Below are 26,633 nucleotides of genomic sequence, written 5' to 3'. Positions count from 1 at the left end.
GCCCAATGGCTTGTTTAATAGCAGGGTTGAACTTGATCTTGTTTACTGTCACATGTATTATATATTAGTACTGCAGTAGCACTTACAGCTGCCCCAAATGAGACCAGGGCCTGGTGTGCCAGGTGCTGTACATACACAGAGCAAGAGACAGTCCATGCCCCAAAGACCTTGAAATCTAAATAGACAACACTGACAAAGGGCAAGAGGGGAAACTGAGGCACAGAACAGTGACTTGTCTTAAGGTCGCACAGCAGGTTAGTAGCCAAGTCTCCAGATGCCTCGGCCAGGGCCCTACCCATGAGACAGCATTGCCTCAGGTGCACATAGCTATGATACCATTTTTAAAAATCAAATGTAAGTAACCAGTGGAGAAACCAAAATGTTTCCTGAAGGGGGTGAAAAAGGTGACTCAATCCAATGACTGGCTCTTGATGGGGTGGCTCATTCCTCCCCTTCTTTCTGCTCTGGAGCACTAGGTGTTACCAGAGCGTGAGCTCATTCCCATGGTGAGGCTCACAGGAACATCACAAATGATGCGATGCAGAGCATTTTCCTAGCAAAGGACTGATTTCCTGCGGGTAAGCGCAGTCCGGGCCGCAAACAACGGGCAAACCACTGAGCTGCGGAATGGCAGTGGCCAAAAGCACAGTTTACATACGTGCACTAGAGCCATGAAAGATAATGTCTGGTGTAATTTTAATCGACATGCAGACAGTGATTCATGCCAGGGGGGTCGCGAGAGCACAAGAAAAATGAAAAATAAATGGACTGCATCACCACAATTTTTAGCAATAGAAGCAATTTCCCTGATTGTAGGATTTACACCACTGGCTAGCGAAAGCAGCTTCAGCTCATCTTTCATGTCCAGCCTGCCCAGGAAAGTCTCTCTCTAGGGCTCCCCCAGCTCTGCAGCTCCTGTACTGTGCAGTTACACAATTCACTGTCAGTATAAGGCTTCCCCTCTTGTCTGATTCCCTTATAAACTCCGTTTCTACACTAGACACCTTGCAACCCCTGCTTGCTCACACACCAACACCCGCACAGCTCTATTCAGCCTCCGCGATTTCCGGGTGGGACACAGTAGCACAGGACACCAGTAATAGGGGCTCAAGGCAAACTAGTAAGCACAGCCCAGACAGGGAACATGGCCAGCAGGGGAGCACCAGGGCATGTGGTGGATGTGCTAAGTCATTCCCCACACAGCTTCAGCCAAAGGCAATTCTGTGGAGTGCTAAACTCAGTGTCAAGATGCCCTCCCCTATGGGGCTATGGGGAATGGGGGGGGGGGGCAGGGGCGCAGTGTGTCAGTGATCCCACTGGTGCAGAGTGCATGTGGGTGCCTGCAGGTTTCCCCCCGTTCCCCGCCATCCCAGCTGGCGTGCGCTGAGCACATATATCTGCGGTGTGTACAACTGCCGTATAAAGCACCATTCAGGATGCACACTTTGAAAAATAAAAGGTCAGGAAACACAGTGCTAAGGCGGCAACAGCAACATTAACTCAGCCACGTTGTGCATGCGCTGTAGATTTTATGGCATACAGCTGACACCAGTCATCGAGCCACTGGACTGGGAAACGGCATAGGTGGGCAGCGCGGTCCAGTTCACGAGGCTGTTTGAACGTGAAAGTTTTCCACTGGAAAAAGTGGTGTGTGCACACACCGCCCATTATGGTAACTTGAATTTTTTTGCATTTGATTTCCTTCTTTGAGTTTTTTTTATTTGTGGAGTTATTTTTTTCTTAGTTGTATTTTTCCATTAGCCACTTAAAGTCTGACTCAGGGCGTGGGAACATGGGCAAATAGCCTGCCGTGGTTAGTGCAGAGTAGCTATGAATGGTCACACAGGGTGTTAGCTGTACTACCTCCCCGTGTGGACACGCTTACTGTGCACTGAGAGCGTGGTCAGTAGCTTAATGCACTTTCAGGTCACACACTGTGCACTAACTTCCCTGTGCACACAAGACCTCGCACAACTTATCCTATCAGCCCTGGCTGCTTGGGTCGAGTCATGCAGGACCATGGGGGCTTCGTGCCTCTCTCCTACAAATCGTTACAGCTGCTGACTGAACGTGACTGGTTTCAATCACTAATGTAGCCTTTTACAGTTTTTTTAAAATGTTCCTCCTACCCACGCAAAGGCTACAAGTGAACCATGGCCATGCTGAGGTCAATGTTCGAGGCCTAAATAGCTAAACGTGGGTGTCTAATGTGAGCCACCTAAATCCACAGGGGAGCTGAGAGACCTGAGTTTGCAGTTCTGCTACTAACGTTCTGTGTGACCATGAGTAAGTCACTTCTCCTCCCTGTCCCTCCGTTTCCCCTCCTGCCCGACATGTTTAGACTGTAAGCTCTTCAGGGCAGGGACTGGTTCTTCCGGCATGTACGAACAGCACCCACCACATCTCCACACCCACAGAGGGCCTACAGCTGCCCAGTGAGGCAAGCTCTTTAGTAGGGATGGTCATTTCTTATGTGTTTGTAGAGCATCCAGCACAATGGCAGCCAGCCTGGCTGAGGCCTTTACACACCACTACAATATAAATGCTAACCCATAACAGCAGCTACCAGACAGTAACAGAGAAGCACCCAGTAGTTAGAGATCACAGTGACTGAAGCCTTACAAAAAGCCAAGGCAGATGGGGTAGAGATAGATTGGAAACTAAAGACTGGATCACAAGCAAATAGGAACCCCCTGGAGATTACAAATCAGAACAACAGAGTGCATAGCAATAATACACCGCATAGGGGGTTATGGGAACTTCAGGTTCCATGGGACACCTGCGCCCCTGCCTTTTGCTTTCTTAGGTGGGGGTTATGTGGAAATAAATAAAGGAAAACTTTAGTTTCAAGATTCAGCCCTTCATATGCAACATGCTGAATTGTGGCTTCACTGAAATAAACTGATGGCAGAGCCCAGAGAAATTCAGCTCAGTGACAGATATTGCCTTGTGTCGTCAGGGAAATAACTGAGCCTTTCACTTCACTTGGGTTGATGGTCTAACTATGGCACTGGTGTGACTCCCTCAAAGCCACTTGAGCTACCAGGGATGTATTTGGCCCAAGATTTCTAGTTCTTAGGGTGGATAGTGCGAGCAATATCAAATGCTTTTTGAAAGAAGGGCGAGTATGGCACCCAGGAAAAGGAGGAGCTGCTGGGAGTGACAAGAGGAGGAGATGCAAACTTCCCAACACATCTCTGCTAGTGCATCTAACTTCTGACCAGCAGGAGCCGTTGCTATCCCAATCCTGGGCCCCTCCTCTGCTCTGCCAATGCAGCTCGTCCTGACCAACAGCATCCAGCTATTTCCCAGCCCCGGCTCTCCCCTCATCAGAAGCCATCCGCTGGGCTGAACTGTGCCAAACTTGTGTGATGTCAACAGATGGCTGGGAGGGTGAGATGCCAGGCTCATATCAGCTTGTGAGTGACACAGAAAAGATCTGAACTCAGCTCTGGGGTGGAGAAAGGGGAGTGCATTGGGCCCACTGAGCACTGAAATGTTCAACGAGAATCCCAGTGCGTGGCTGGAAAACGCACCACCAAACGGATAGAAAATATTGGTGCTAACACGATTTCCAGAGAGCTCGACATGCTTGTCACTGAAATGCTGGTTCTACTCCCTCCTCTAAGACTGCCACCTTGGTACGTCATTTAGGCCCTATCCAACAATCAGGTAAGAAGGGGTGACTCCCGTTGGCAGCCTACTCTGGCATAGGGTGGCAGTAGGCACTTGGTTATTTTGCTGCGTGCTAGCACTCCTGCCCAAGTTACTGCACCTGGTAAGACCGGGCGTCCTTCCTCCCCTGACTCTGTTAGCCCTCCCAGAGTGCACTTTTCTCCAAGACACCAGTGCCATTCCATGGGCCTGAGCCAACCTCACTGGAGTCAGTGTAAGTCTTTCTATTGACCATAATGGGCACTGGATCGGGCCCTGTTTGCCTTACCTCTTACCTCTTAGGGGTCCTATTCTGCTTAGCATAAACTACTCCAAAAGGTCATGTATCAGTCACATGCCATGAACCTGTTTCAAATTTACAGCAAGTTTTTGCTGGACGTAGCACTTACATCATTGTTCCAGCATCTCAATACCATGAGCTGCAGAGCAACCCCTCCACTGTGGAAAAGCCTGGTCCAAGAGGGAGATTAAGATCTTGTTGGCTATCTGGGAACCAGCCAGATACAATCAGAAGGTGCATCAGCAGGTCTCTGATCACCTAGCTGACAGCAGGATCCAGCAGACAATGTGAATATAAAGTCTATAAAGGTGCAATACAGTTGGCTGAAGGACTTGGTTGAGGTCTCCTGCCACCAGCAGACAGGCTGTCCCTAGTCTGGTGAGCTGGACTTGGTCTCTCCAAGACACCAGAGCCATTAACCTTGTAGACAACAGGAAGTCAAACTCAGTGGGGTGGTGGAGGAAGTGGTCTGGCAACAAGATAAGGCTCTTGCTGACTCAGTTATAATGCCACCAGCTCTTTATTAGTCTGTGTATGGGGCGGGTAGGGAGGGGGACTGGGACAGGAGGGTATGGACAGTGCTGTGTGGGCAGCAGTAACATAGCCATGGCTCTTGGTGCATGCGCACTATTGGTGGACCTGTCCTCTTTTGGGGTTGGAAGGGTCTATCCTCTACTATCCTCACCCTGCAATTGCACAGCCCAGAAAACCCTTCCATCCCCCACACCTCTACTCAATGCACCATATAGCCAAGCAATGAGCGTTCATTTTAAGGTTCAATGACAATCCCCTTCTCCTGTCACCAAAGCTCACAGAATGAGAAAATTGCCTCCACACCAATTGCCTCCCCAGCACTCATGGTGGCAAAAGCAGCATCTGATACAAGCATACATTCGGTCCTTAAATATTGCAGCCTGGCTTCTCCCCTGCCTTGCTTAGTCATTTACACCATTCCCATTCCATAGCATTTTACAGGCACTTTGCAGAGGGGTCAGTGACCAGGAGGGAATCGAGCCCTACAAAGCTGACTGGCTCCAGTTCCCCCTACCAGGAAATTCAAGCCACACACTTAAACAACAAACAAACCAGGACTGTGTTATAGCCAACAAGCGATTCAACTGATCTGAAAACCTGGCTCGGGGCACCAATTGCTGCTTTGCGGCCCGGTGTGTCTACACGGCAAGCAGCAGTGTGATTGCAGCACCTGTAGACACACCCAAGCCGGTTTGGATCTGGCTAGCTCAAACAACGATAGCAATGAAGCTGCAGCAGGGCACGCTTTTTACGCCCTCTGCACGTGTCAAGCGGCTCCCGCAGCTGTGGTGTTGCTGCTACTGTGATTTGCCTTAGGTCGATCAAAGCGAGCTGGGCCTGTCTACACATGCTACAGTCACGCCTCTGATTGCAGTGCAGATACCCTGAGTCTCACTGATCTAGTCCATGTACAGGGTGACCTTAGTTTGTAGCCTCTGATCTTTAACAGGATTCACAGAGAACTTTTCAGACACCTACTCTTCAAGCTGACCTACCAGGGTCACAGGCAGTGAATATTTCCCCACTGAACCTGAATAGGACACCCAGGCTTTCTGCTTAGCTCATTGGTTATAAAAATCCTGAGCAGCCCAACCGCACTGTGGTCTCGTTTCCTGGCAGCCTTATGGTAGATTAGGCCACAGGCATCTGGAGGAACATTTGGTAATGTCAGGGCGGCCGTAGGCTTCAGCACATTAAAACAAGCACCCCCTCCCCGGCACTAACCTTGCTTGGAAGTCATGGATAGCTCTGACAAGCCAGCTTTGGTGGGAAGCAAGTGAACGGTTCGCAGTCAAGAGAAGTGTCTTTATAGAAAATGAATACATAAGGAGAGTCAAGGTCACAGCTCTGACCAGGGGAACAACAGCCCATAGACAGGGCTGCCTGGCTGGAAATTTGCCCTTGTGCAGAGAACCTGAAGAACTTCGGTGCAACCTCAGTGGTCCTTAGGCTTGTGCTGCCCCTTTGAATAGGTGTGAGTCCCACCCACAGTGAATAACTCCCAGTGGGACGTTGCCCACAGAAAGCCAGCATTCATGGCAACCTGATGAAGGCACCATGCCAAGCAGGGCACAGGGACCATCCACTGCAGGGGCTGGCTCAAAGCAAAGATCTACCAAAACTTCAGAGGCATCGACAACCTTGAGACACAAGACAGCAAAGAACACTGAGGAACTCATCTCTGACTCCATGTGGTCCCTGATGGGGCCAGGAGATGACTGCATGCTCACCTTTTTGGACCAGTAGGAGGCCACACTGGACCAGAGGGAAGGACAGAAGAGGAGGCCAAATACAGGTGGGAGTAGGGGAAGGAGGAAGGCAGGCAGGAGGAGACGGAGGCCCAAGAGAGAGACTGGATTCAGCAGTTTGAGACACAGCTATAAATGATGATGGAGTCTCTAGCACACCTCCTCCCAAGCTCTCAAGCCCCGGCTAGCATCTGCCGCCTGCCCATGTGCAATGGCAACAATATCCAGTTCCTTTCTTCTCACACTGCTGCCCCGTGCCAGTACTCAGAACTGGTTCCTGTGGGCACTGCGAGGACACAAACCTTCCAACAGCTGCCACCTACCTCCTGAAAGCACGAAGCATAACTGCACTTCAATGTATCTTTTTGCCCCCTTTGGACAGTGTGAAAAATGTTCTGCACTTTTTCTATTCTAATAAAAAGTCATGTTCTTTAATAGCCCTTGTCAGAGTATATCAAAGGCCAGGAAACACTGCTAAGTAAATACTTCATTTGTGATTACATACAGCAATGATTGCCTGACATCAGATCAATCAGTTTTTAAAAGGCAAATTAATTAAAGGTATGTGACACAAGCACATCAGCATTGAGTTTTCACTCCACTTCCCCTGTCTTCCCCAAAGCAGCAGTGTGAGCAAAGTACCAGCACAGAGCACCTGCTATCTGGCTTGCCTGCCTTGTTCTCATGGCAGCAGAGGGCGCAGGACTCCAGACGGGCTGAGACTGAGCACTGAGATGCCACAGCCAAGGTCAGGGGGCCCCTTTGTGCTATATGCTGTGCACACAGAGACAGACCAGGAGGAAATCAGGCCCCGGCCTAATGAGCTAACAATCTAAGATGGAAGGGAGGAGGGCTAAGTATTAGAGCTGCTTGGGGATTCAATTTACAGTTGAAAAAAAAAGACTAAAACATTTCAACGGTCAGAACTGAAATGAAACATTTTGAAATGATCAGAAGGAAACACTTCATCAGCCACAGTCCAAATGGTTTGTGGCTTCTTGGATTATGAAAGTTTTCAAGATTTCAACTTTTTGTTCCGCTTCAGGATGGGAAAACGTTTTGAAAACTCTCACAGGCCAGGAAAATCTGCCCAGCTTTAATAACCACCCCCATTGGGCAAAAGGGGAACTGAAGCACAGACTGATAAGATGACAGTAAGTCTGGGGCAGAGCGGGTACTGAATCCTGAGTCCTAGGGCCACCTTATCCACAAGGCCATCAGCAGCCCCTGTAGTTCTATCCTGTCTATTCCCAGAGGTTCTGGAGCACACAACCAGCAGCAAAAATTTGTATCTCAGTTCAGTGACACTCCACTTCTGCAGGACGCTGGCCTGCCCCCCCGTCTCCCAGAGGCACTGCACCCTCAACTGCTATCCATTTGTCAGCATCCTCATAACTGGGGCCTGGCTCCATCAGCCAGGCTAGCAAAGGCTGGCAGGGTCCAAGTGAGTCCCAGCTGATGTGACCACCAGTCATGTCCCTGCTGTCTGGGGGAAAGAGTATCCCTGCCGAGGCCTCTCTGTGCAAACGAGATTCCTTCAATGTTGTTGCATCGTGACCCTTGGTGGATTTGCCAGTCCTTGAAGCCCCCTCTGTGACTAACACAGCCTGCATGGCTTATGGGTGTAGAACTCCTGGGGACGATTGGGAAGAGAGAGGCTGAGAAGCAAGTTCCATCCGTCCCCAGCACCAGTTGGGAACCTCCAAGATCATTCAAAGCCCTTCATGGTTTCAGGAGCAAAGGCTACCTTGATCACGTGGGTCAGCATTTGCTTCTTATCCAGCTCAGCTTCTGCCCCGCAGGTCTTCCCAGTGCTGCAGAACTCTGTCAGGGAGCAACAGTTGTGTTGATGGCCAGGCACTAGATTACTGTAGCAATCCTCTTGTGCACGGGGGGTGGGGGGGAGCATTACCTCCCGTACGGGTGGATTTGTGTTCCATGACAACTGTCAGCACTGCCCCACACAGAAAGGCTGTGTCAAAACAACTGGCTGGGTCAGCCTCCATTGTTGCCGCCAGTCAAGACAGCCACAGCATTGTCCCACAGGAGGCAGAGCTCAGCCTAGCTCAAAAACTGCCCTTTGCATCATCTAGTACAGCAAGGAAGACAGGCACAAGCCTCTTCACTCCAGAAAGTCATAGACTCCAAGGCCAGAAGGAACCATTGTGATCATCTAGTCTGGCCTCCTGGATAGCACTAGCCAAAGAAAGCCCCCCAAACAATCCCTAGAGCAGATCTTTTAGAACAATATCCAATCTTGATTTAAAAATGGTCAGTGATGGAGAGTCCACCATGACCCTGGGGAAATTGTTCCAATGGTTAATTATTCACCGTTAAAAATGTACACCTTATTCCAGTCCGAATTTGTCTAGCTTCAACTTCCAGCCATTGGATCGTATTAGGCCTTTTTCTGCCTATTTTTAATTATTTGTTCCCCATGTTGATACTTCTAGGCTGTGATCAAGTCATCCCTTAACCTTCTCTTTGTTAAGATGAATCTATTGAGCTCTTTGCCTCGGTTTCCTTTCCAGGTAACACCCAAGAGAGTTCTGTGGGCTGGTGCTATGTCTGCCCTGCTCTGTGTCGGGGCATAACAGAGAAGCTGGAGAGTGCTGCAGCATGAAGAGGCAGGAAGGTCTTCATGACACCAAATAGCCACTGCGAGGGGATTTAAGAGAGCATATAATCCAAGGTGACAGGTAGGACTCATCAGCAACCCCCCAGACCTTGTCAGAGGCAGTTACTGGGGTGCTAGGGGATAGAATGCCCCACATGTACTCTTAGGAACCATCACTGAGCACAGAACCAGAGATGGATGTGACAACATGGTTGTGAAGGTGACACACACCAAACCAGGTGACTTCGAATTAGCTGGTGACACCCATAACCAGTTACAAAATCAGGGCATTAGTCAGAGTGTGAGCAGGACCGTTCAATTCTCTGTTTCCCCATCTGAGGCTAATAGTCTTTACCAACCTTGCAGGGATGCTGGGACGGAGGCTCACAAGCTTCGGGCCTGCCCCACACTGAAATCAATGAGAGTCTGGCCAATGGGCCATGGATCAGGCTCTTAATGTTTGTGAAGCTCTTTCAAAACCTTGCACAGGAAGTTGCTATTTCAATGCAAACGTTGCTGGATTGTTGCAATATTTTATAGCCTACATCAACTCGCGTGTGGCCAGCAGTATTTGAAGACCAGAACATTTCAGTATGACACACCATAAACTGGGGGGAGGGAGGGAGTTGCAATAAGGTACAAGAATGCATTTCTTACCTGTAGGAGGCAGCACCGCCCTACACTGCCTTTTCTAGTGTCCCATACAGTTTATGCACAAGCAGATGCACCATTAGTCTTCATACAACTAGATCAGGGATTCTCAAACTTTATTGCACTGCAACCCCCTTCTGACAACAACAATTACTACATGACCCCCAGAAGGGGGGAACCAAAGCCTGAGACCGCCCGAGCCCCGCCGCCCCAGGTGTGGGGGCAAAGCCAAAGCCCAAGGGCTTCAGACCTAGGTATGGGGCCTGTAACCTGAGCTTAGCCACCCAGGGCTGAAGCCCTCTGCTCCAGTCGATGGGGCTCAGGCTTTGGCCCCAGGCCACAGCAAGTCTAACGCCAGCCCTGGTGACCCCATTAAAACGGGGTCACAACTCACTTTGGGGTCCCTACCCATAGTTTGAGAAACGCTGAACTAGATAAAAGGTGCCAGTCTCTAGCCCGACCACAAAGTTCCCAATTTAAATATCAGCCTGATGAGGGCAGGAGGGAACAGCATGTTAAGGGCGAGGCAAGAGAGATTTTAAGGCTCTATCTAGCCCACCAGTCATGGAGATTTGTAAGGTGGTCAGATATCCCGGTGGGGAGAGTGGGCTGGATGGAAGATAGATCTGTTCAGAGATAGGGCTCCAGGCTGAAGGCTGAGTCCCTAGAGCAATGCATTCATTAACAGCCCCCACTGTCCCGAACGCGACACTAAAAATGGCCTGACGTAACACCGCTAAAGGGATTGTAAGCAAACAAAACCCAAGCACTCATTTCTGCTGGACATCCTGGACAGCCATTTCCGCTCTCCCCCGGGAGAGACACACATAGCTGGAGAAGTAGGAGGATATTAAGCCCCTGGATAACAGAGTGGATTAATGCCAACAAAGTGCAGGCAAGAGGTACAGATATATCTGACTTTGAGGGAAAAGAATAAAATACAGGGATTCTTATTGATCTGCCTGGGGCTTTATAAGCTGTGCCTGTCACACAGTCCTTCCCCGTGCATGGCCTGTGGGCACCTGTACAAAATGCAGCACACACAGTGGAACAGATCCCTTCACCCAGCCCTGGAGCTCATGACAATCTTCGCATCCACACCCCCATTCCCACCCCACAGGCAGAACCAGCCGGCCCAGTCCCAACCATACTCCTGGAGCAGCAGGTGGCTTCTTGGTGTTCAGGGGCTCGGTCCCACCAGGGAGAGGTTGAAACACGGGGGTCATGATAAGTGCGGCCCCTTGGATGTTGGGCGAAATACCAGCCATGGCTGAAGAACACTGTGAGTGCCTCCAGTTCTCCTGTGCAACAGGAAACCTCCAGCCATCCTCAGCCCTAATTCTCTATCTAGTCCCCCACACACCGCTTCTGGACATGCTGGCCTCAGTGGAGCGGCCCTGATTTACATTACCTGAGCACGCCCCACCTATGAGCAAAGGCATTTGGAGTGGGCGAGGGAACACGCCTTGAGTCTAGGCCACTGCAGCCAGAGGCCCTACAACCAAATGGTTTTGCAGGCAGACCATGCATTGTTGGCACTGCCCCTGAAATCCTGACTGAATACACAGGGCTGATAGAGGGACTACGTCTGGAAAGGATTACCGTGCCTGGACTCCAGGGGTGAGAGTGTGTGCACGAGGAGGGAGGCATTCCTTCAGCTCAGGGATCCAGTGGGGGTCCCTCTTCAATCTCCCCAGGAAGCAGAGTCACTTCTAGAAGCTCTCTATTTGCAATGGTGACCTAACCATGCACAGTGTATTCTGCCTGTATTGGGTGTATCCAATGGCTCTAGCAATGTACGGCCATTGGAAAGGCCATCTTGCAGGTGGGATATACCCCTGAGAGCCTGACCCCTTGTGGTAATTTAAGATCCTATGCCATGACATTTGGCACAAGCGCAGGGGGTTTTAGCTCCAGTGCCGGCCAAATTCCAACTTGGGCAATTACATTCCGCCTCTCTACACTCCTCTGGCCTTTCAGTTGGATATGGCATTCTGCCTGTCTGTTCCAAATTGCCGCGCAGTGTTGCTGTATGCTGTCAAACAGCAGTTGCATTTCACCCCAGAGGTGGCTGCATGTCAGATCTGTACAAAGTGATTTTCTCTATCGTTTGTACAAGCAATCAGTAAAGTGCTTTGGGATGCCATATGATGAAAGGCACAAGATCATTCTGCTTAACAAAGGTTTCCGGTGGAGCAGATGAACCGATGACATGCTACCCCTTCTAAAAGAAATAAAATGATGGGGTATCGTTGTCGCTGGACGCCTGTGACTTCAGCAGTGCCGCAAACGTATAGGGACTTGCCACGTACATAAAGAAATGACACAGCCTTATGCCATGTAGCTGTGCCCTGCTTCCCTGTGCCAAGTCCCTGCAGCCATGCCTCCATCTTCAAACGCAGGCACCTCCAACAGTGCCACTCCCTCGCAGCACTCAGCATTGGCCTAGCCTCTGTATGTCCAGCCGCCCAGCTAGCCGCCCCTCTCTGCATCCGGCCCTCCATCCAGCAGAGCTGCCCCACACATTTATCGAGCAGTGTCCACCGTGTCAGCAGGTCACATTCAAAGTAGTGCTCCTGCACTCACACTCACGGAGCAGTTTCTCTGCACACACACCAAGCCTTGCTACATATCATATCAGCTGATGTATACATCATCTTTCACAAACGTTAGGTGCTTTACAGAATCAAAGCCCAAGTTCATTAATATAGGAACCACTTCATCCATCATCAACATGCAGCCACCTCTGGGGCAGAAGGCAGCAGTCACTTCAAAGGCACCAAATTCAGTTCAGCAGCACTCCATACAAGAAACTAATTAAACGGTGCTAACTGACTTTTATGCCGAGGGGATATTGGGAGCCAGAAAGTAGTCACCCAAGATGGAGTTTGGCCAGGGCAGCCAGGTTAGCACACTTACAAAAACTGCTACAGTCTTGGACCTTTACTGGCCACGAGTGATCTGGACCGCAGTCTCATGTTTCAGCCAAAAGAGGGCATTGCCAGCAGCTCAGTGCCCCTTAATACCGTGCTAAGGCATTGCTCATGACCAACCCACTTGGTTTCCCAGCCCAGCACTGACCATACCAGATGTTGTTTATCAGTGAGATCTCACAAGACCACATGCAGTCCCTGGGGATATGGCCATGGAGAAATAAGCCCTACACACCTCTAGCAACACTACATCTAAGAACACCTGAGTTACCAAACTGGATCAGAACACAGTCCATCTAGTCCAGTATCCCATCTCCAACCGTGGCCAACACCAGATGCTGCACCCCCTACCTCATCCAGCAGCGCCCTCTGTGTATACACCCAGCACAGATCTGTAGACATATCTTGTTCACACACATAAATACAGCAGCGCCACCACCGGGAACACCGTCTTAGCCAAAGAGTGAGAATTGTAGGGCTCTAAAGAACTGGGATCCTCAGGGATAATTTCAGGAGGCAAGGAACTTAAGAAATCCCATTTTCTTAAAATCTCATTGGACTGTCACATGAGAGACCCAGAGCAGGTATAAATCCACCACCTGTGTTGGCAAAGCTCACTCCGATCCCAGCCAAGAAACCCCTCTGAAACCCACACCATATACTACTTCTGATTTCCCATTTCCACAACTCACAGCTGGTTACTGAAATTCCGTGAACTCTTCACAGCCAACATTTTCCTCCCTTTTCCTGGCCCACGATTACCCACGATTGCCACTGGTCAGATGTTTGTTCTGTGGATGCCATGTGGCTGGTGGGGAATGACAGACTGGCATTGCAAACCCAAAGCAAGGCTCCTCCAGGTTAGACCAGAGCTACCCACCAGCCCAATAACATGTGGGATCTAACTTCGGGCCACTGACTCAATGACAGCAAGATTAGGCCCTGACACCAGTGTCCTGAGAGAGAGCACTCTAGCAGAACATGCCAAAAAATCAAACCTGCCCACGCTGGCGCTTGTCTGCCTGCACCCTGGCACCTGTGCTCTTGTGTGCGTCTCCACATGGCCGATCACGATTTCCAGAGGGAGCTGGGACACAGATAATTCTGCAGGAAAATGGACCGTCTTGAATCTTTCTGTTGTCTCCGTCATCTCGATGCCAACCACACAACGCAGACTTGAGTAGCGAGGGGCATGAGGCATGTGTCAGCAGTTTAGCTGATGGAAACAGTGCTCATTTGTGGGGTGAGGAAGGGTTAAAAGGGATCCATGACTGTGACTCGTCTTTTAAACTCTCAGACTGGAGCTCCCAAATCAACACAAACATCCATAAAACTCTGCCCTGATCCCTGAACAAGTAATACCTAAGAGCTCTGGCTAGCCCAGGTAGCTAGTCCACAAATACAGTTGCAACCACAGCTCCAGTCAAAGGCCCTGCATTCACAGCTGTCCCCCAACCTCCCATCCACCCTCATAACTGCAGCAAGAACCTTCCTTTGGGGCTGTAAATTGGCAGACTTGTTCTTAAACCGTATTGAAATTTGTTTGCTAAGTCTGAAGGAAATCTGATAAAGGCCAAGATCTTCAGAAGTGACTCACAACATTCAGGGTCTCTGTTTTGGGGGGCCCAGCTTGAGGCACCTCAGAGGGACTTGCTTTTTCAGAGGGCTCAGTGTTTTCTGAACTGAGGCCACCTTTTAATATGTTGCAAACTGGGCATGTCAAAAACAGAGACTGAAAATTGTGCGTCAGTTTTTTAAATCTTGTTCAAAATGCCAGAAGTGAAATGTGCATAATCACAATTTGACCCCATCACAGAATCCCCAGTGAATTTTGTCCATAATAATATGTCTACATCATGCTCCATCCTTATGTCTCCAAACACTCTACAAAAAGTTTGTGAACTAACTCTCAGAACATGCCTGCAAGGTATTATGAACCTGGGGAAACCGAGGCATAGAATAGTAATGAGATTGGAACAAAGCATTCAGTCAGTCTGTTGCAAAGCTAGGAATAAAAGTCATTTCTGTGCCGAAGGATTAGCTTACCAAGGCAAAGGTGGAGAGAGCCCAGAACTGGAACTCAGGAAAGCTGCTTTTTGTTCCCACCTCTGCCACTGACCTGCTGGGCGATCCAGGGCAAGTCATCTGTCTTTCCCCTCCCTCCCTCTGTCTGTCTTGTCTGTTTAGCATGTAAACTCTTGGGGGCAGGGACTGTCTCTCACTATGTGTTTGTACAGCTCCTAGCACAACGGAGTCCTGAACTTAGCTGGGGCCTCCAGGTACTACTGTAATACACATAACTAATGCATACCCAAACCAGTATGCACTATCTGCAGTCCAGTAGATTAGCAGAGAGGTGTTTGCAGGGAGTGAAAACTTGCTTTAAAGACTGACTGAAAAGGAAAAAAGATCCACATTGGCCCAATTGCCCTACAGAAATATAACAAGGGATGAAATACAGGGCCTGACAGTACAAAGAGTGAAGGGTAAGAGAACCAAGACACTGATATCAAGTGCCAGGGGACTGCTATTATTACCCCTGGCCAAAGGGTTATCAGAAATTAGGAGACAGTTATCAGGCACAAGCAGAAGGTAGATTAGGACATTGCCAACAGTGGGCATGTGGTGAGTCACAACTAACACACACACTGAATTTGTTTACTGCCATTGCGTCCTCCATGTCTTCCCCTCTCTCACCTGTTTTGTCCACCTGGAGTGCTCTAGTGTGAGCTCTTTGGGGCAGGCAACACCTGTAACAAACCAAAATCACTCCAGTTCCTGCCACTGAAACAGACAACCGTGATGATGGTGACTGAACACTGATAGCAAATCCAGCTGTCCTACAGGCTATGTTTACACACCCATGTATGAGACACACAGCCACTGTGAAACAGCCTTGCCACCCAGATGCAAAACTGAACACAACTGAACCACTCACCGGGAGGGTCTGGCGCATTGTGTTATCCTAGCACAATGGAGCTTTAGGAGCCTGGCTGAAAGGTACTATTGCTTATACTTAGCATCTCTATGGCATCTTCCTTCCAAGGAATGCCAAGTGCATTGTAGATATTAACCACTTGAGAAGGATGGTTCAGTGGTTAGGGTCTGACCCAGGACGTGGGGAGAAATTCCCTGTTCTGCCGCAGACTTCCTGGTTGACTTTGGGCAGGTCACTTAACCTCTTTATGTCTCAGCTCCCCAGCAGTACAATGGGGATACTAGCACTGCCCTGCCGCACAGGGGTGTGGTGACAAATACCATACAGCTCGTGAACCACCTCACAGATTCAAGAGCACCAGGCTACAAGAGCTAAGTATTATTAATTCAACTTTAAGATACAAGCAGGTTTTTTTATCCCCATTCTACAGGTAGGGTAAATGGAGACACAGAGAAGTTAAGTGAATTGCCCACACAGGCACAATCGGGACTAGAACTCAGGACACCTGATGCCCAGGCCTCTGCTCTGCTTTCTCACTTTCCTACATATCGACACCAGCATGCTAGTCCCATGAGATCAGGGATCTAGGCTAAGCAGCCTAGTTAATAGTCAAGGCCACCAGGAGCTGCTCTGAGCTTGTTACACTATCAACACACAATACAAATAGGATGACATCCCTTGCTATGCTGCATTGGGGGAGGGAACCAGTCTTCCTCTCCTATTCCCTGCCTCTCCTCTATAGGAAGATCTGTGCCCTCCCCCACCACAACTTCTCCTGCAGGAGGGAGGGGAAGAAAGAGGCCACGCTGAGTCGCTTAATGCCCTCTCCCCTCTGAGAAGTTGCATTAAATCTCCATGGGGATGGCTGAACTTCTTCTAAAACTCAGAAAATTGCATCACTGATTTCACCCTCATTCATTGAGTCTCCATCCTGGTAAAGAGTGGGGAGCTCCTAACCAACTCTCACCCAATCCCTGCACATGCTGGTCTGTCTGTCTGTCTGTTTGGAGGCCAAGATCGCCTTTTGGATCAATTTCCCCTCTTGCCCCCATTTTCATCCCGTGGCCACACATCCTGTCCCCACCTCAGGAGGAGACGGTGCCACCCTGTATTCCTTCATAATGGCCAGCGCCATGACAACAGCCATTAAAGATGGCCACCTTCCAAGCTCAGCTAGATCTACTGTAGCCACTGGGACAAATGGCACAAGGGAATATGAGCAGCACCTCCTCGAGAGGTGCAGCAGAGGGCGCTCTCCACCTGCCTCATCCTGCTCCCCCAAGCCTTTTGGGACTGACTCCTCCCAGGCCAAGAACCACCAATGCCTCCTGGATTGAACCTTCTAGGTGCCTTTGTTGTGCCATCCTCCTGCGAAGAGCAGCCGTGGGGTGCCTGGCATGGAACTAGCAATATCGGCAAAACTGTGCACAGAGATAGCGGAACTACCCAATCTAACCAAGTGGGGTTACTGGGGTCTCTGAATGCCTGTGTCTAGTGATGTCCAGGTGAGTCTGAGAATGGCCTCAAGTCCATCTTGAAGGAAATCCAAAAAGAAAGCGAGACAGTAGACTCTGCACCCCATTTACCAGGGGTTGGGGGACAGGGGAAATCCTGACCTGGGATTACAGCTGGAGGGATACTGTTCACTTCACAATTCATCAGAGAAATGTCACCATATTTGGGGGATGAGTTGCTAGACAAATATTGGTTTCATTATTCTCCCACCTGAAAGAGTTGGGTAAAGAATGCACGGGACCATGCTTGAATTTTGCAACATTTTTCAAATCAAATATTCCTGACTCCTTTGCGTCCTGTGTTCTCTCCCGAGACTCCTTTAGTACCGTGTAGATATCTCACCGATACCCTGTGTGCACCTGATGCAAGATTACTTTAGAAGGGGGATCTTTATAAATACCTTAGGCATGAGCCGGCAAAGAACATCGTGGCCTGGGACTCTTTTACAAGTGGGGAAACGATATCACGGTGTCAGATGCCATGGAACGCTCAGATCTGGAGCCCAGGTAGAACGGAGCACAGTAATGGGCAGCAATGAATATGGAGCTCTCTGAGAGGAAGCCATTTGCATTACATTGTCTTTGTGCCTCCTTGCATAAACATGCCATATGTCTTAGGTCTGATGGCTCTGCTATCATATCCAACATACTCCAAATGCACCTTGTTCATTCCTTTTCCTCTCAGCCACCAAAAGACATCTTGGGCCAGATCCCCTCCTGGTGTAAATCAGCATCACTTCCTTATCTTCAGTGAGCTACATCAATTTCCACTAACCAAGGATCTGGCTCTTACGTACCTTGCCAGATCTTTAGCTGATGTAAATCAGCATCGCACTATTGACATCAGTAGAGTTACACCAGTTTAATCAGCAGAGGATCTGGCCCGATACAGATATTAACTGTGCTTTATAAAATGACTGCATTTTGCAATCAGGGGATAAAATGTACTGCTAAAAGTCCAATTTTCATTGCAAGAATAATGCTCTTTCACAGCGGAGCCATGGACAGTCCAGGTTTGTACATCAGATAGTTTAGAGCAATGGTTCTCAACCAGGGGTACATGTACCCCGGAGGGTATGCAAAGGTCTTCCAGGGGGTACATCAACTCATCTAGATATTTGCCTAGTTTTACAACAGGCTATAGAAAAAGCACTAGCAAAATCAGTACAAACTAAAATTTCATACAATGACTTGTTTATACTGCTCTATACGCTCAAATGTAAGTACAAAATTTATATTCCAATTGATTTATATTATGTGGTAAAAATGAGAAAGTCAGCAATTTTTCAGTATGGTGTGCTGTGACACTTTGGTGTTTTTATGTCTGATTTTCATAAGGAAATAGTTTTTAAATGAGGTGAAACCTCGGGGTATGCAAGACAAATCAGACTGCTGAAAGGGGTACAGTTGTCTGGAAAGGTTGAGAGTCACTGGTTTAGAGGCAGGTACACAGATTGCAAATGGCCCAAGTGTGAATTAAATAAGACTTTTACCCTACTAGGAAAAAAATATGGATAATCAGGGAAAGCAACAAAAGATGAAGGCAGCAAAAACAAAATAACAACCCACAAAGAGAGTAGATCTTGAAAAGCAGCAGGGATCTGGAGTCTTTGTCTATGTGTGGTTTTCTCCTGCCCTCTAGCTCTGATCTGAACAGATGTGCTTGATGCAGGAAGGGTGATTAACAAGCCGAATCCTTAGTCCAATTTGGGCTTAAAAATGTAATAGGGAGAGAGGGAGGGAGGATGTTGGGGGAGAGGAGTATTAGAGAGATTTGGGTCTCTAAGAAGGTTAAATCCCCACAAATAGCATTCAGCCTGTGGCAGTTCTAAAGCAGCAAAATTCCCTTTATTTAAACACTTGGGCTTAAAATATATATATATATAAGAAGATTTTGGAGAAATTATACTAAAATTTGTCCAGTTGTTTCCATGTCCGTCTGTACCGGTGTCTGCTTATGGAACGTCATGCCTGTCTTTCCATGATCACCTCTGTTTTCCTTTCTCTCTCCATTTCCACCAACCTCATCATGGGCTGTACCCCCACGCAGCCAGTCTGTCTGGGAGGCCAAATGGTTCCCCTTCTGATGAAACCCAGAATGAGAGGCATGAGGGTGGTAACCGGGGGCTCCCCAAGCTGACATCTTCTGTGATCTGGGCAATTGAGTTCCTCTGAGTTGATCCCAGGAGGGGAGGCCAAAGCAGCCATGTCCTGGTTTTCACTAACCCTAAACTGTGTCAAAGCAGCTGCAGGGACAGGTTGGGATTCGATTAGGAGAAACATTAAGTTAGAAAGGGATTTATTTCTAACAAAAAACAGCTTGGGAGGATTGTTAGGACCCTGGTGTGCTCCTGAGAGCAGGGCTCTTAATCCTAAAACCTTTGGCAAGCACTGGCAGGGAGTTTCCGGAGCAAGGTCTCCTGTGCAAGGGGGAGCTTTCTCCACAGCCTGGTGTGAGCTGTCAGAAAACACCCAGGCCACTGCCACTCGGCCCTCCCAACACAAAGGAGACGGCTGCACTTACTTGAAGAAGTCTTCCTTACAGTAGACGCTCCCGGCTCTGGAGAAGCACCTGTCTGCCAGCTGCATCTGGCAGTCTGCGCACTTGAGGCAGGAGCTGTGCCAATGTCTGTCGAGGACTTTCAGGATGAATTTATCCAGGATGTGCTGGTTGCAGCCGGCGCACTGGGGAATCTCTGACGAGGCAGCAGTTGGGGGGGAGGGGAGAGAGAGAGGAGAAGAGCAGGGTCAGTGAGGACAGCCCCATTTGGAGAAAGGAAAAGGCGCGAGAGAGCCTCGGAGGCCTGTATCTCCCTGCTCCGTGGGAAGAGAGGGAGCCAGTCACCGAGTTAGAGATTTGCGTTCAGGGAGCTAGGCCCACCTGGTGTCCCAGTCCCTTCGGGGTGCAAACACTGTGTGCTCACCCAGCCCCCTGCTCTCCCATCGCTCCAGCTCTACACACGCCTGTGCTGAACAGTGTTACACCTCAGCAGTGCCTCGAGACCCCAGCCGGGATGGGGGCCCCACTGTGCTAAGCTCTGCACAGATATAGCGGGAGATATCCCTTCAGTGGCTTCTGCTCCCCTTCCTTGTCCAGGCTGTTCGCCTCATCCACCCCCTCAAGGCCCTGAGCAGCTTCACCCTGCCTCGCTTCAGCTCTCATGCCTTCCTGCCCCCTCTCCGTAGTCTCTCCCCTTGCCTCCTCCCCGCACTCTTGGCTTCCAGCCTTCTCTCACGCTGCCCCCCGTCCTTGGGGCAGCTTCCCATGCACCAACTGCCCCTTCCCTTCCTCAAAGCCCCCCTTAAAACTCCCTGCCTTCAGCCTCCCCAGACCAGCCTCGCTGACCACGTCCCCCTGCCGCCCCCAGAGACAGCACAGCCACCACAAGGCTTGCTTCGTACCGGACGGGCACCTCTAGGCTCTAACGTCTTTGGGGTGGGGCTCTATTGCTTTTGCCCAGTGCCAGGGACACCTGTGGCATGAGATGAACAAGGCCGCCTACTCTGGTGCTCCCCTACATGCCTCATCCCTGGTGGGGAATGGGCATGTCGCAAGTTTCCCCTCCCAGAGGTCCCGTCGGGGGTCCCCCTCCCAGGCCCATCCCAATGGAAGAGTCTGGGCTGTAATCCCATGGCTCTCCAGGGCAGCGCTGGTGGCATAGAAGTGCTCGGCAGAAGCACTTTGCTGTGCTCTGCCACCCATTGGCATCAGAGCCATGGCAGGAACCAGGTGCTCCCCAATGCCTTCCTGCTCCTGGGGGTGTGGGGGGCTACTTGGCTGTGTGGAGGGGGTCATTACAAACCCTGTCTTCAGGAACAAGCTCCTGTTTGTGAGGCACAGTTATTGTGAGAGTCCAACCAGCACCCCATTACCCGCCCCCTCACATACTGACATCCTGGCCTAGCTCTCCCACGGCAGTAAGTGGGAGAGGCTCTGGCAATATCTGTGGGGCATGAGCCCCCTCCACTCGCAGAAGTAGGCAGGTGTAGACTGTCAGCTGTGTGGGGAGGAGCGACACCCTAAAATATTCTTTACACTAAAGAAGGTCTTCCTAAAAAGTGGTTGTGGGGGCTCAAAGCTGAGCTCCCGACCATCCACTCCCACTAGCAATTCCCCAGCATGTTGTGCGAGAGGAGCAGCCACCCCCATGCCCTGGCGTAATTCCAGCCTGGCAAAGAACACCCGGCTGCCTACATTCCCTGGCAGTTACGGGCTCTGTGTGAATCACTCTGTATTGAGTTTAACATAAAAGCCTAGGTCAGGTGACACGTACTTAGCGCACACACAAACTCTACCTGAGGAGAACATTACTGAGGTCGTAAAGTCCCACACACAGTCCGTGCCCCGCCCCACCCTCCGCCCCCGTTTCTTCCTGGCCCGAACTGGCCTCTGGTCACCCACACACCCACGTTCCCTGTCCCCACTGGCTCCCCATCTACAGTACTTCCCCTGCCAGGTCTGGCTCTTGTCCCCTCTACATTCAGTTCAAGCAGCTTCCTCCCGCACCACGCCTGAGCCCTGGAGGGGAAGCAGTGAGGGCACATGAAGCGACAGGCTTCCTGCTTTCAGTTCAGGTGCCCAGCCCCACCACCGCTTGGCCTGAAGCACCCATGAACTGCAATTGCTGGCAAAGTCCCACTGTGGACAAAGTCTCTGGGGAATTAAGCTGAGAATTCCTCACAAGTCTCTACTGAGCATGTGCAAACTGCAGTTTTTCAGAGGCTGGAAACTTGGGTGGCCAAATTTAGATGGTTTTCACGAAGATGACAAACCGCTGCCCTCCCCCTCCAAACTGCAAGTCCCTGATCCAATGCACGAGAGCACTAGAGCTTTGCAAAGAAGAAAGGTCACCAGGATTTTTTAACATGAGCAAAACAACATATTTCATTTCCCCTAGCCTTGTTCTCTGAAACCGTTGAGCCATTTTGGCTCAAATTTTCCAGAACAATTCAGCCTGAGGCAGACACCCAGCATGGAACATTTCAGCCTAAAAACCAGTCAAAGTCTGGCAAATTGATAAGCAACTGAAAACCGAGTCTTTTTAATGGGAGGTGTCAGGCAACTTTAGTAATAGGTGGTGCTACCAGTCCCTGCCTATGATACAATGGATTGTGAAGAGTAGGGACAAGGCAGGGTACAGGTAATACCTCAAAACAAAAGAATCTGTAAGGATTCAGCAGAGAGCACATAAGTGCTAATATAACCACCCAGACATGGTCTTGGTGTTTAGCATGACTAAGAGCATGAGCCTCTACAGCTTTAGTTAAAGGAGTAACTCCTCTAGTCAGCAGCTATATAAGGTTCTTATCCTCTTATATGGACCAGCTACTAGAAGGTAACAAAGACATGCAGTTTGCTCGGGTGGAGTATACTAACAGATGATGATTCCAAACCAATCAGCAGGGTATCTAATGGAGTATGCAAACAGAGAGAGAGAGAGAAAAGCGACAGCAAAGAAGAGTGACATCAGTACAGAGCTTACACATCAAGATCATGGGGCTCATTACTGCCAGTAGAAGCAAGATTGGATGGTATACCCAGGTATTTAGCTTAGGGTTGTCGAGTCTCCAGGAATCAAAGATTAATCGTTAAAGATTATGTCGTGTGATGAAACATCCAGGGATACATCCAACCAAAATTGGCAACCTTAATTTGGCTCGAAGGGAGGCACTGTCTATAGCCATGCAAAAATTCTCCTGTGCTACACAGATCTGCATGGCAATCCAAGAGCAGACATCAAATCAGAGCACACATGCTGCATGTAGTTTGTACATTCTCGCATTCCCTGCAGTGTCAATGGGCTATGGTGTAGCTCCTTCACTTTCTGACCTAAATTGTTGCATGGTGTTCCTGGGCTCTGTTAAATGGCTACCCCGTTCCACACCAATGGTGGCTGCATTTCACTGTTGACTGAAATGGTCCCACTCTGCAGTATTTATGCTTTGTAAAGAGCTTTTGAAATATTTTGGGGTGAGAGGCTCAGTATAAAAGCAAGCTATATATCTAGCTATCTAGACTCATATAAGATGTCTGTCTAGAGACAGACAGCTTATATAGATCTGGATAGCTAGATATTTATCTCCATTTCTATCTGCCTATAGTTCAGAATAAGCAGAGAGGGCTGTAAAAGTCTGCAAGAGAAGATTGCCCTGTAAAAGCAATGCACATAATGCTGCCATGCATGCCTAAAAGATGATTGATTTTAAAGAAATATGCCCCATAGCAAGAGTGTAATATCACAGGAGATGTTTGTGCATCAGCTCTTTCTTTCACTTGTCTATTGGGCAGTTCTGTGGTATCAGGACGACTGACTAGCAGTAAATATTTGGGCATTTTTATGCTGCCACAAATCTAGAGAAGGGTCAGGAAAGAGTTACCTGATTGTACCAAAATGAAACAAATAAGCTCATTGGCTTATTTATTGATATGCTTTTTAAAGCTCACACACATTGGCCAGCCTGAAGCTAGTTTACTCTGAAAAATAGATTACATTAAAAAAAAAAAGTGAATTCTACTTCTGATAAAGTTCTTTATTGATTGGCAGAAGTATGTAGCTATTCAGCTTGTGAACCAATCAAAATGCATCTTCTCAGATACAGCATGGGGAGGAACTCACAGGCTTTCTCAGTTGTTTTCAGGGCTGCTTTGGAGAGCTGAGGCTGGTTGTAAGGAAGGATGGCCTTGTGGTTTAGGATACGTCTACACTGCAAAGAAACACCGGTGCACCGAGTCTCAGAGCCTGGGCCAATTGACCACAGCTTGCACGGCTCGGGCTGCAGGCTGAAAATAGCAGAGCAGACAATCCCTCTAAGGCTGGAGCCTCGGCATGGAGACCGTCCCCTCTTGCTGGGTTTCAGAGCCCAAGCTCCACCCCAAGCCTGAATGCCTGCACTGCGAGTCCAAGTCAATAGAGACTCAGCGTTGTGGGTTTCTCTTTGCAGTGTAGACATAAGGCACTGAGGTAGGGTTCAAAAGATCTGCCTTCAGTTTCCACCTCTGCCACAGCCTGTGGGTGTAACCTTGGGCAAGTCTCTTAATCTCAGGTCCCACATGGATAGCAGGCTAATAAAACTCTTTTATCTATTGAAATTAAAGCTATTAAGGGCAGAGACTGTCTCTTACCATGTGTATGTATAGTGCCTAGCACAATCTTGGTAGTGGCCTCTAGGCCCCATTCTCATATGAATTACAAAATCTTATTTTATAATTCTTGATCCCAGGTTCTTGCTCCTTGAGTGATCCATGTGGCTAAACCCAGAGAGGCCTTAATGGGTTCCAAAGGGTGCCTCATCCATGCCCTCTGGATGGTCCATGTGACACAAGGCAGCAAAGATCAGAGGGGGGAAAATTCCCTTCCAAAGATTAAAAAATAAAGAAAAAAAGATATTAGATAGAATCAATGTGCCCGCTTTGTCTTTTGAAATGGAATTGCCTTCCTTGGGGTCAGCTCTTCCACTGCCATCATATGTCTACAGAATGGCTTTCATTTATTTTAACTAAATTATTTGGTATAATAGGAATAATGTTAATGGAATTATACATTGTGACCAGATTACTGTCTAGCTCTTTAACAACAAATGTCTCAGCTTCACCTCTGCGCTTACAGTATTTTTGATAAATACTTTACCTCGGCATTTGTCTTTTAGTGGCAGACAGTTATCCACACCACACATAATTAGATTAACGGTGCTGCTTAATTGACTGCATATCTATCTGTACAAATTCATTCTGCTTGTCCTTATGTATCTACCTACCTGTCCACCCAACCAGATATTTATGATGATCATGGACTGCAGATAACACTGTCCAATAAGAGGAGACAGAATTATGTGACCTAGAATAGCCTAGCACTGTAGCTCTCGCACAGTAGATGATCAATTGTTATTAGAGGCAAACATTACTGGCTCTAGCTATTGGCTGAGGCAGGGTCACATGAACCTGAGACCGACAGGAAAGAAACCTCAGTGTGGAGTCAACCTGCCCAGGATGGTTCCAATACCATATGGGGGAAAAAAATCAGACTTACAGTACAATGATAAACAGTAGCACATGACAAGGTTGAGTTATATAATGCAATCGCACTGCCTGATTTGTGTGCATCACTACACCCTAGTCAGGCCAAATTCTGCCAGCCTCTGGCGCTCTGCAATGGCATTTGTAACCCATCCCAGCACACTGCAGGCCTCTGACTTCCTTTAGCAGTTGGACGACGTAAGAGGATAAGGGACTACTACTTCTGGCACCTAGGACAAGTCCTCTTTTAGCTCAAGTGAAAAAAGCCCATGGTTTTATTGCTAGAAGTCCTTGGTTCAAAGCTGCCCAATAGCAACCCAAGCAGGCTTCATTATACCGCGATAACGTTATAGTCAACAGGCGGAAGCTGGTTGCTGATTTTGCTTTTTAAGAAAAAAAATTGAGCATTTACTTTGGGAGGAAGACTCCCTCCCCCACCCCAAGATTTTTATTGAAAATAATCTGAAAATTCCTCTGTGTCTTGAATTTTTTAATATGTTCTTCAACCGATGTTAAGAGTTAAAAAAAAGGAAATAGCACCGTTTAATGGTGAACTCCAGAAACTAGTTACTGATTGATTTCTGGCCAGGATTTTCTAAAGCAAAGTGCCTCATTTCTGAGATAGCTAGGGGCCTGATAGCAAGAAAGGGTTGAGCCACCGCCCTCTGACAAATTGACTCAGACTACAAATCAAGGCACCCAAATCACTGGAAAACTGAATGCTCTGGGCTAGGACCTGTCCTCCTGCTGTGTGGCTTCATTGGAGGGGAAAGAGATCACAGGGAGACATTCCCCAGAACACACAGCAGAAAAGGATCCTTCCCTAGCACTCACACCAAACTTTTTGGTGGCCTCCGAGTGCAGCCACTGACTCTTGCTGGTGGCCGCTCTCACACGTTTTCCTAAAATATTTAATTATCTTTAGTAAAACCAAATAAGTATGCATACGTACATATCCAAATCATTGCAATTTATTTATTGCTAGCTAGTAAGTCTGTTGTGAAAAGTGATATTAACAAGCATACACGTATTGCTTTTCACCGCAGACTTATTCAGCCCTGTCAAGCCTGGGGACAAATTAAGCCCTGGATGGGGGGTTGGGGAAGGCAGTGGGGGCCAGGAGCAATGAGGGTGGGAAGGGTAGGTGGGAGGGGCTGGAGCCCAAAGCCCTGCGGCCAGAGCCTGCCACCCCCCTGCCTCGCCACCCCAGTGCTGAAGCCTAAAGCCTGAACCCCATCACCCCTGGGAAGGTGGGGATCTCACCAGCTGCCTGGTCCTCCAGCATTGTGCCCCAGGTTTTTTCCACAGGGGGAGCAGGGCCCAACCACTGCTGGCGGCTCCAACAACCAACACAAAGGTGGTGCATCCCAGAGCAACAGGGAGGGGCCTCTACTTCGCCCCCCCCCCCCAATAACAGCCCAGGAGGATGTGGCCGCAAGAAAAGCCCCTGGTGGCCACATGCAGCCACGGTAGCCACATTTGAGAAACGCTCCCCTAGCTGGATATCATGTAAGCTGTGATGCACAGCATGAGAGAGCCAGAGGTAAACACTGGGGCTTTTCATAGATTCCAAGGCCAGACGGCACCATAGTGATCGTCTAGTCTGACCTCCTTGATAACACACCCCAGAGAATTCCCCCAAAATAATTCCTGGAGCAGATCTTTTCGAGAAACATCCTGTCTTGATTTTAACATTTCCAGTGATGGAGAATCCACCACAACCCTGGGT

The 26,633-nt window shown here is 49.0% G+C and overlaps 1 protein-coding gene across 1 annotated transcript in view; it reads right to left on the bottom strand.

Annotated features, from left to right (window-relative positions):
- LHX4 (LIM homeobox 4) overlaps positions 1-26,633 on the bottom strand; it is a 59,037-nt gene that overhangs the window by 15,787 nt on the left and 16,617 nt on the right. Inside the window, exon 2 of the mRNA XM_073356569.1 lies at positions 19,415-19,586. Within this exon, the coding sequence (XP_073212670.1) occupies positions 19,415-19,586 (172 nt within the window). The remainder of the gene's footprint in view (positions 1-19,414; positions 19,587-26,633) is intronic.

This window comes from Lepidochelys kempii, chromosome 8 (assembly GCF_965140285.1).
Source record: "Lepidochelys kempii isolate rLepKem1 chromosome 8, rLepKem1.hap1, whole genome shotgun sequence".
Taxonomy (NCBI): Eukaryota; Metazoa; Chordata; order Testudines; family Cheloniidae; genus Lepidochelys; species Lepidochelys kempii.
This window is presented reverse-complemented; position numbering and strand designations above follow the sequence as displayed.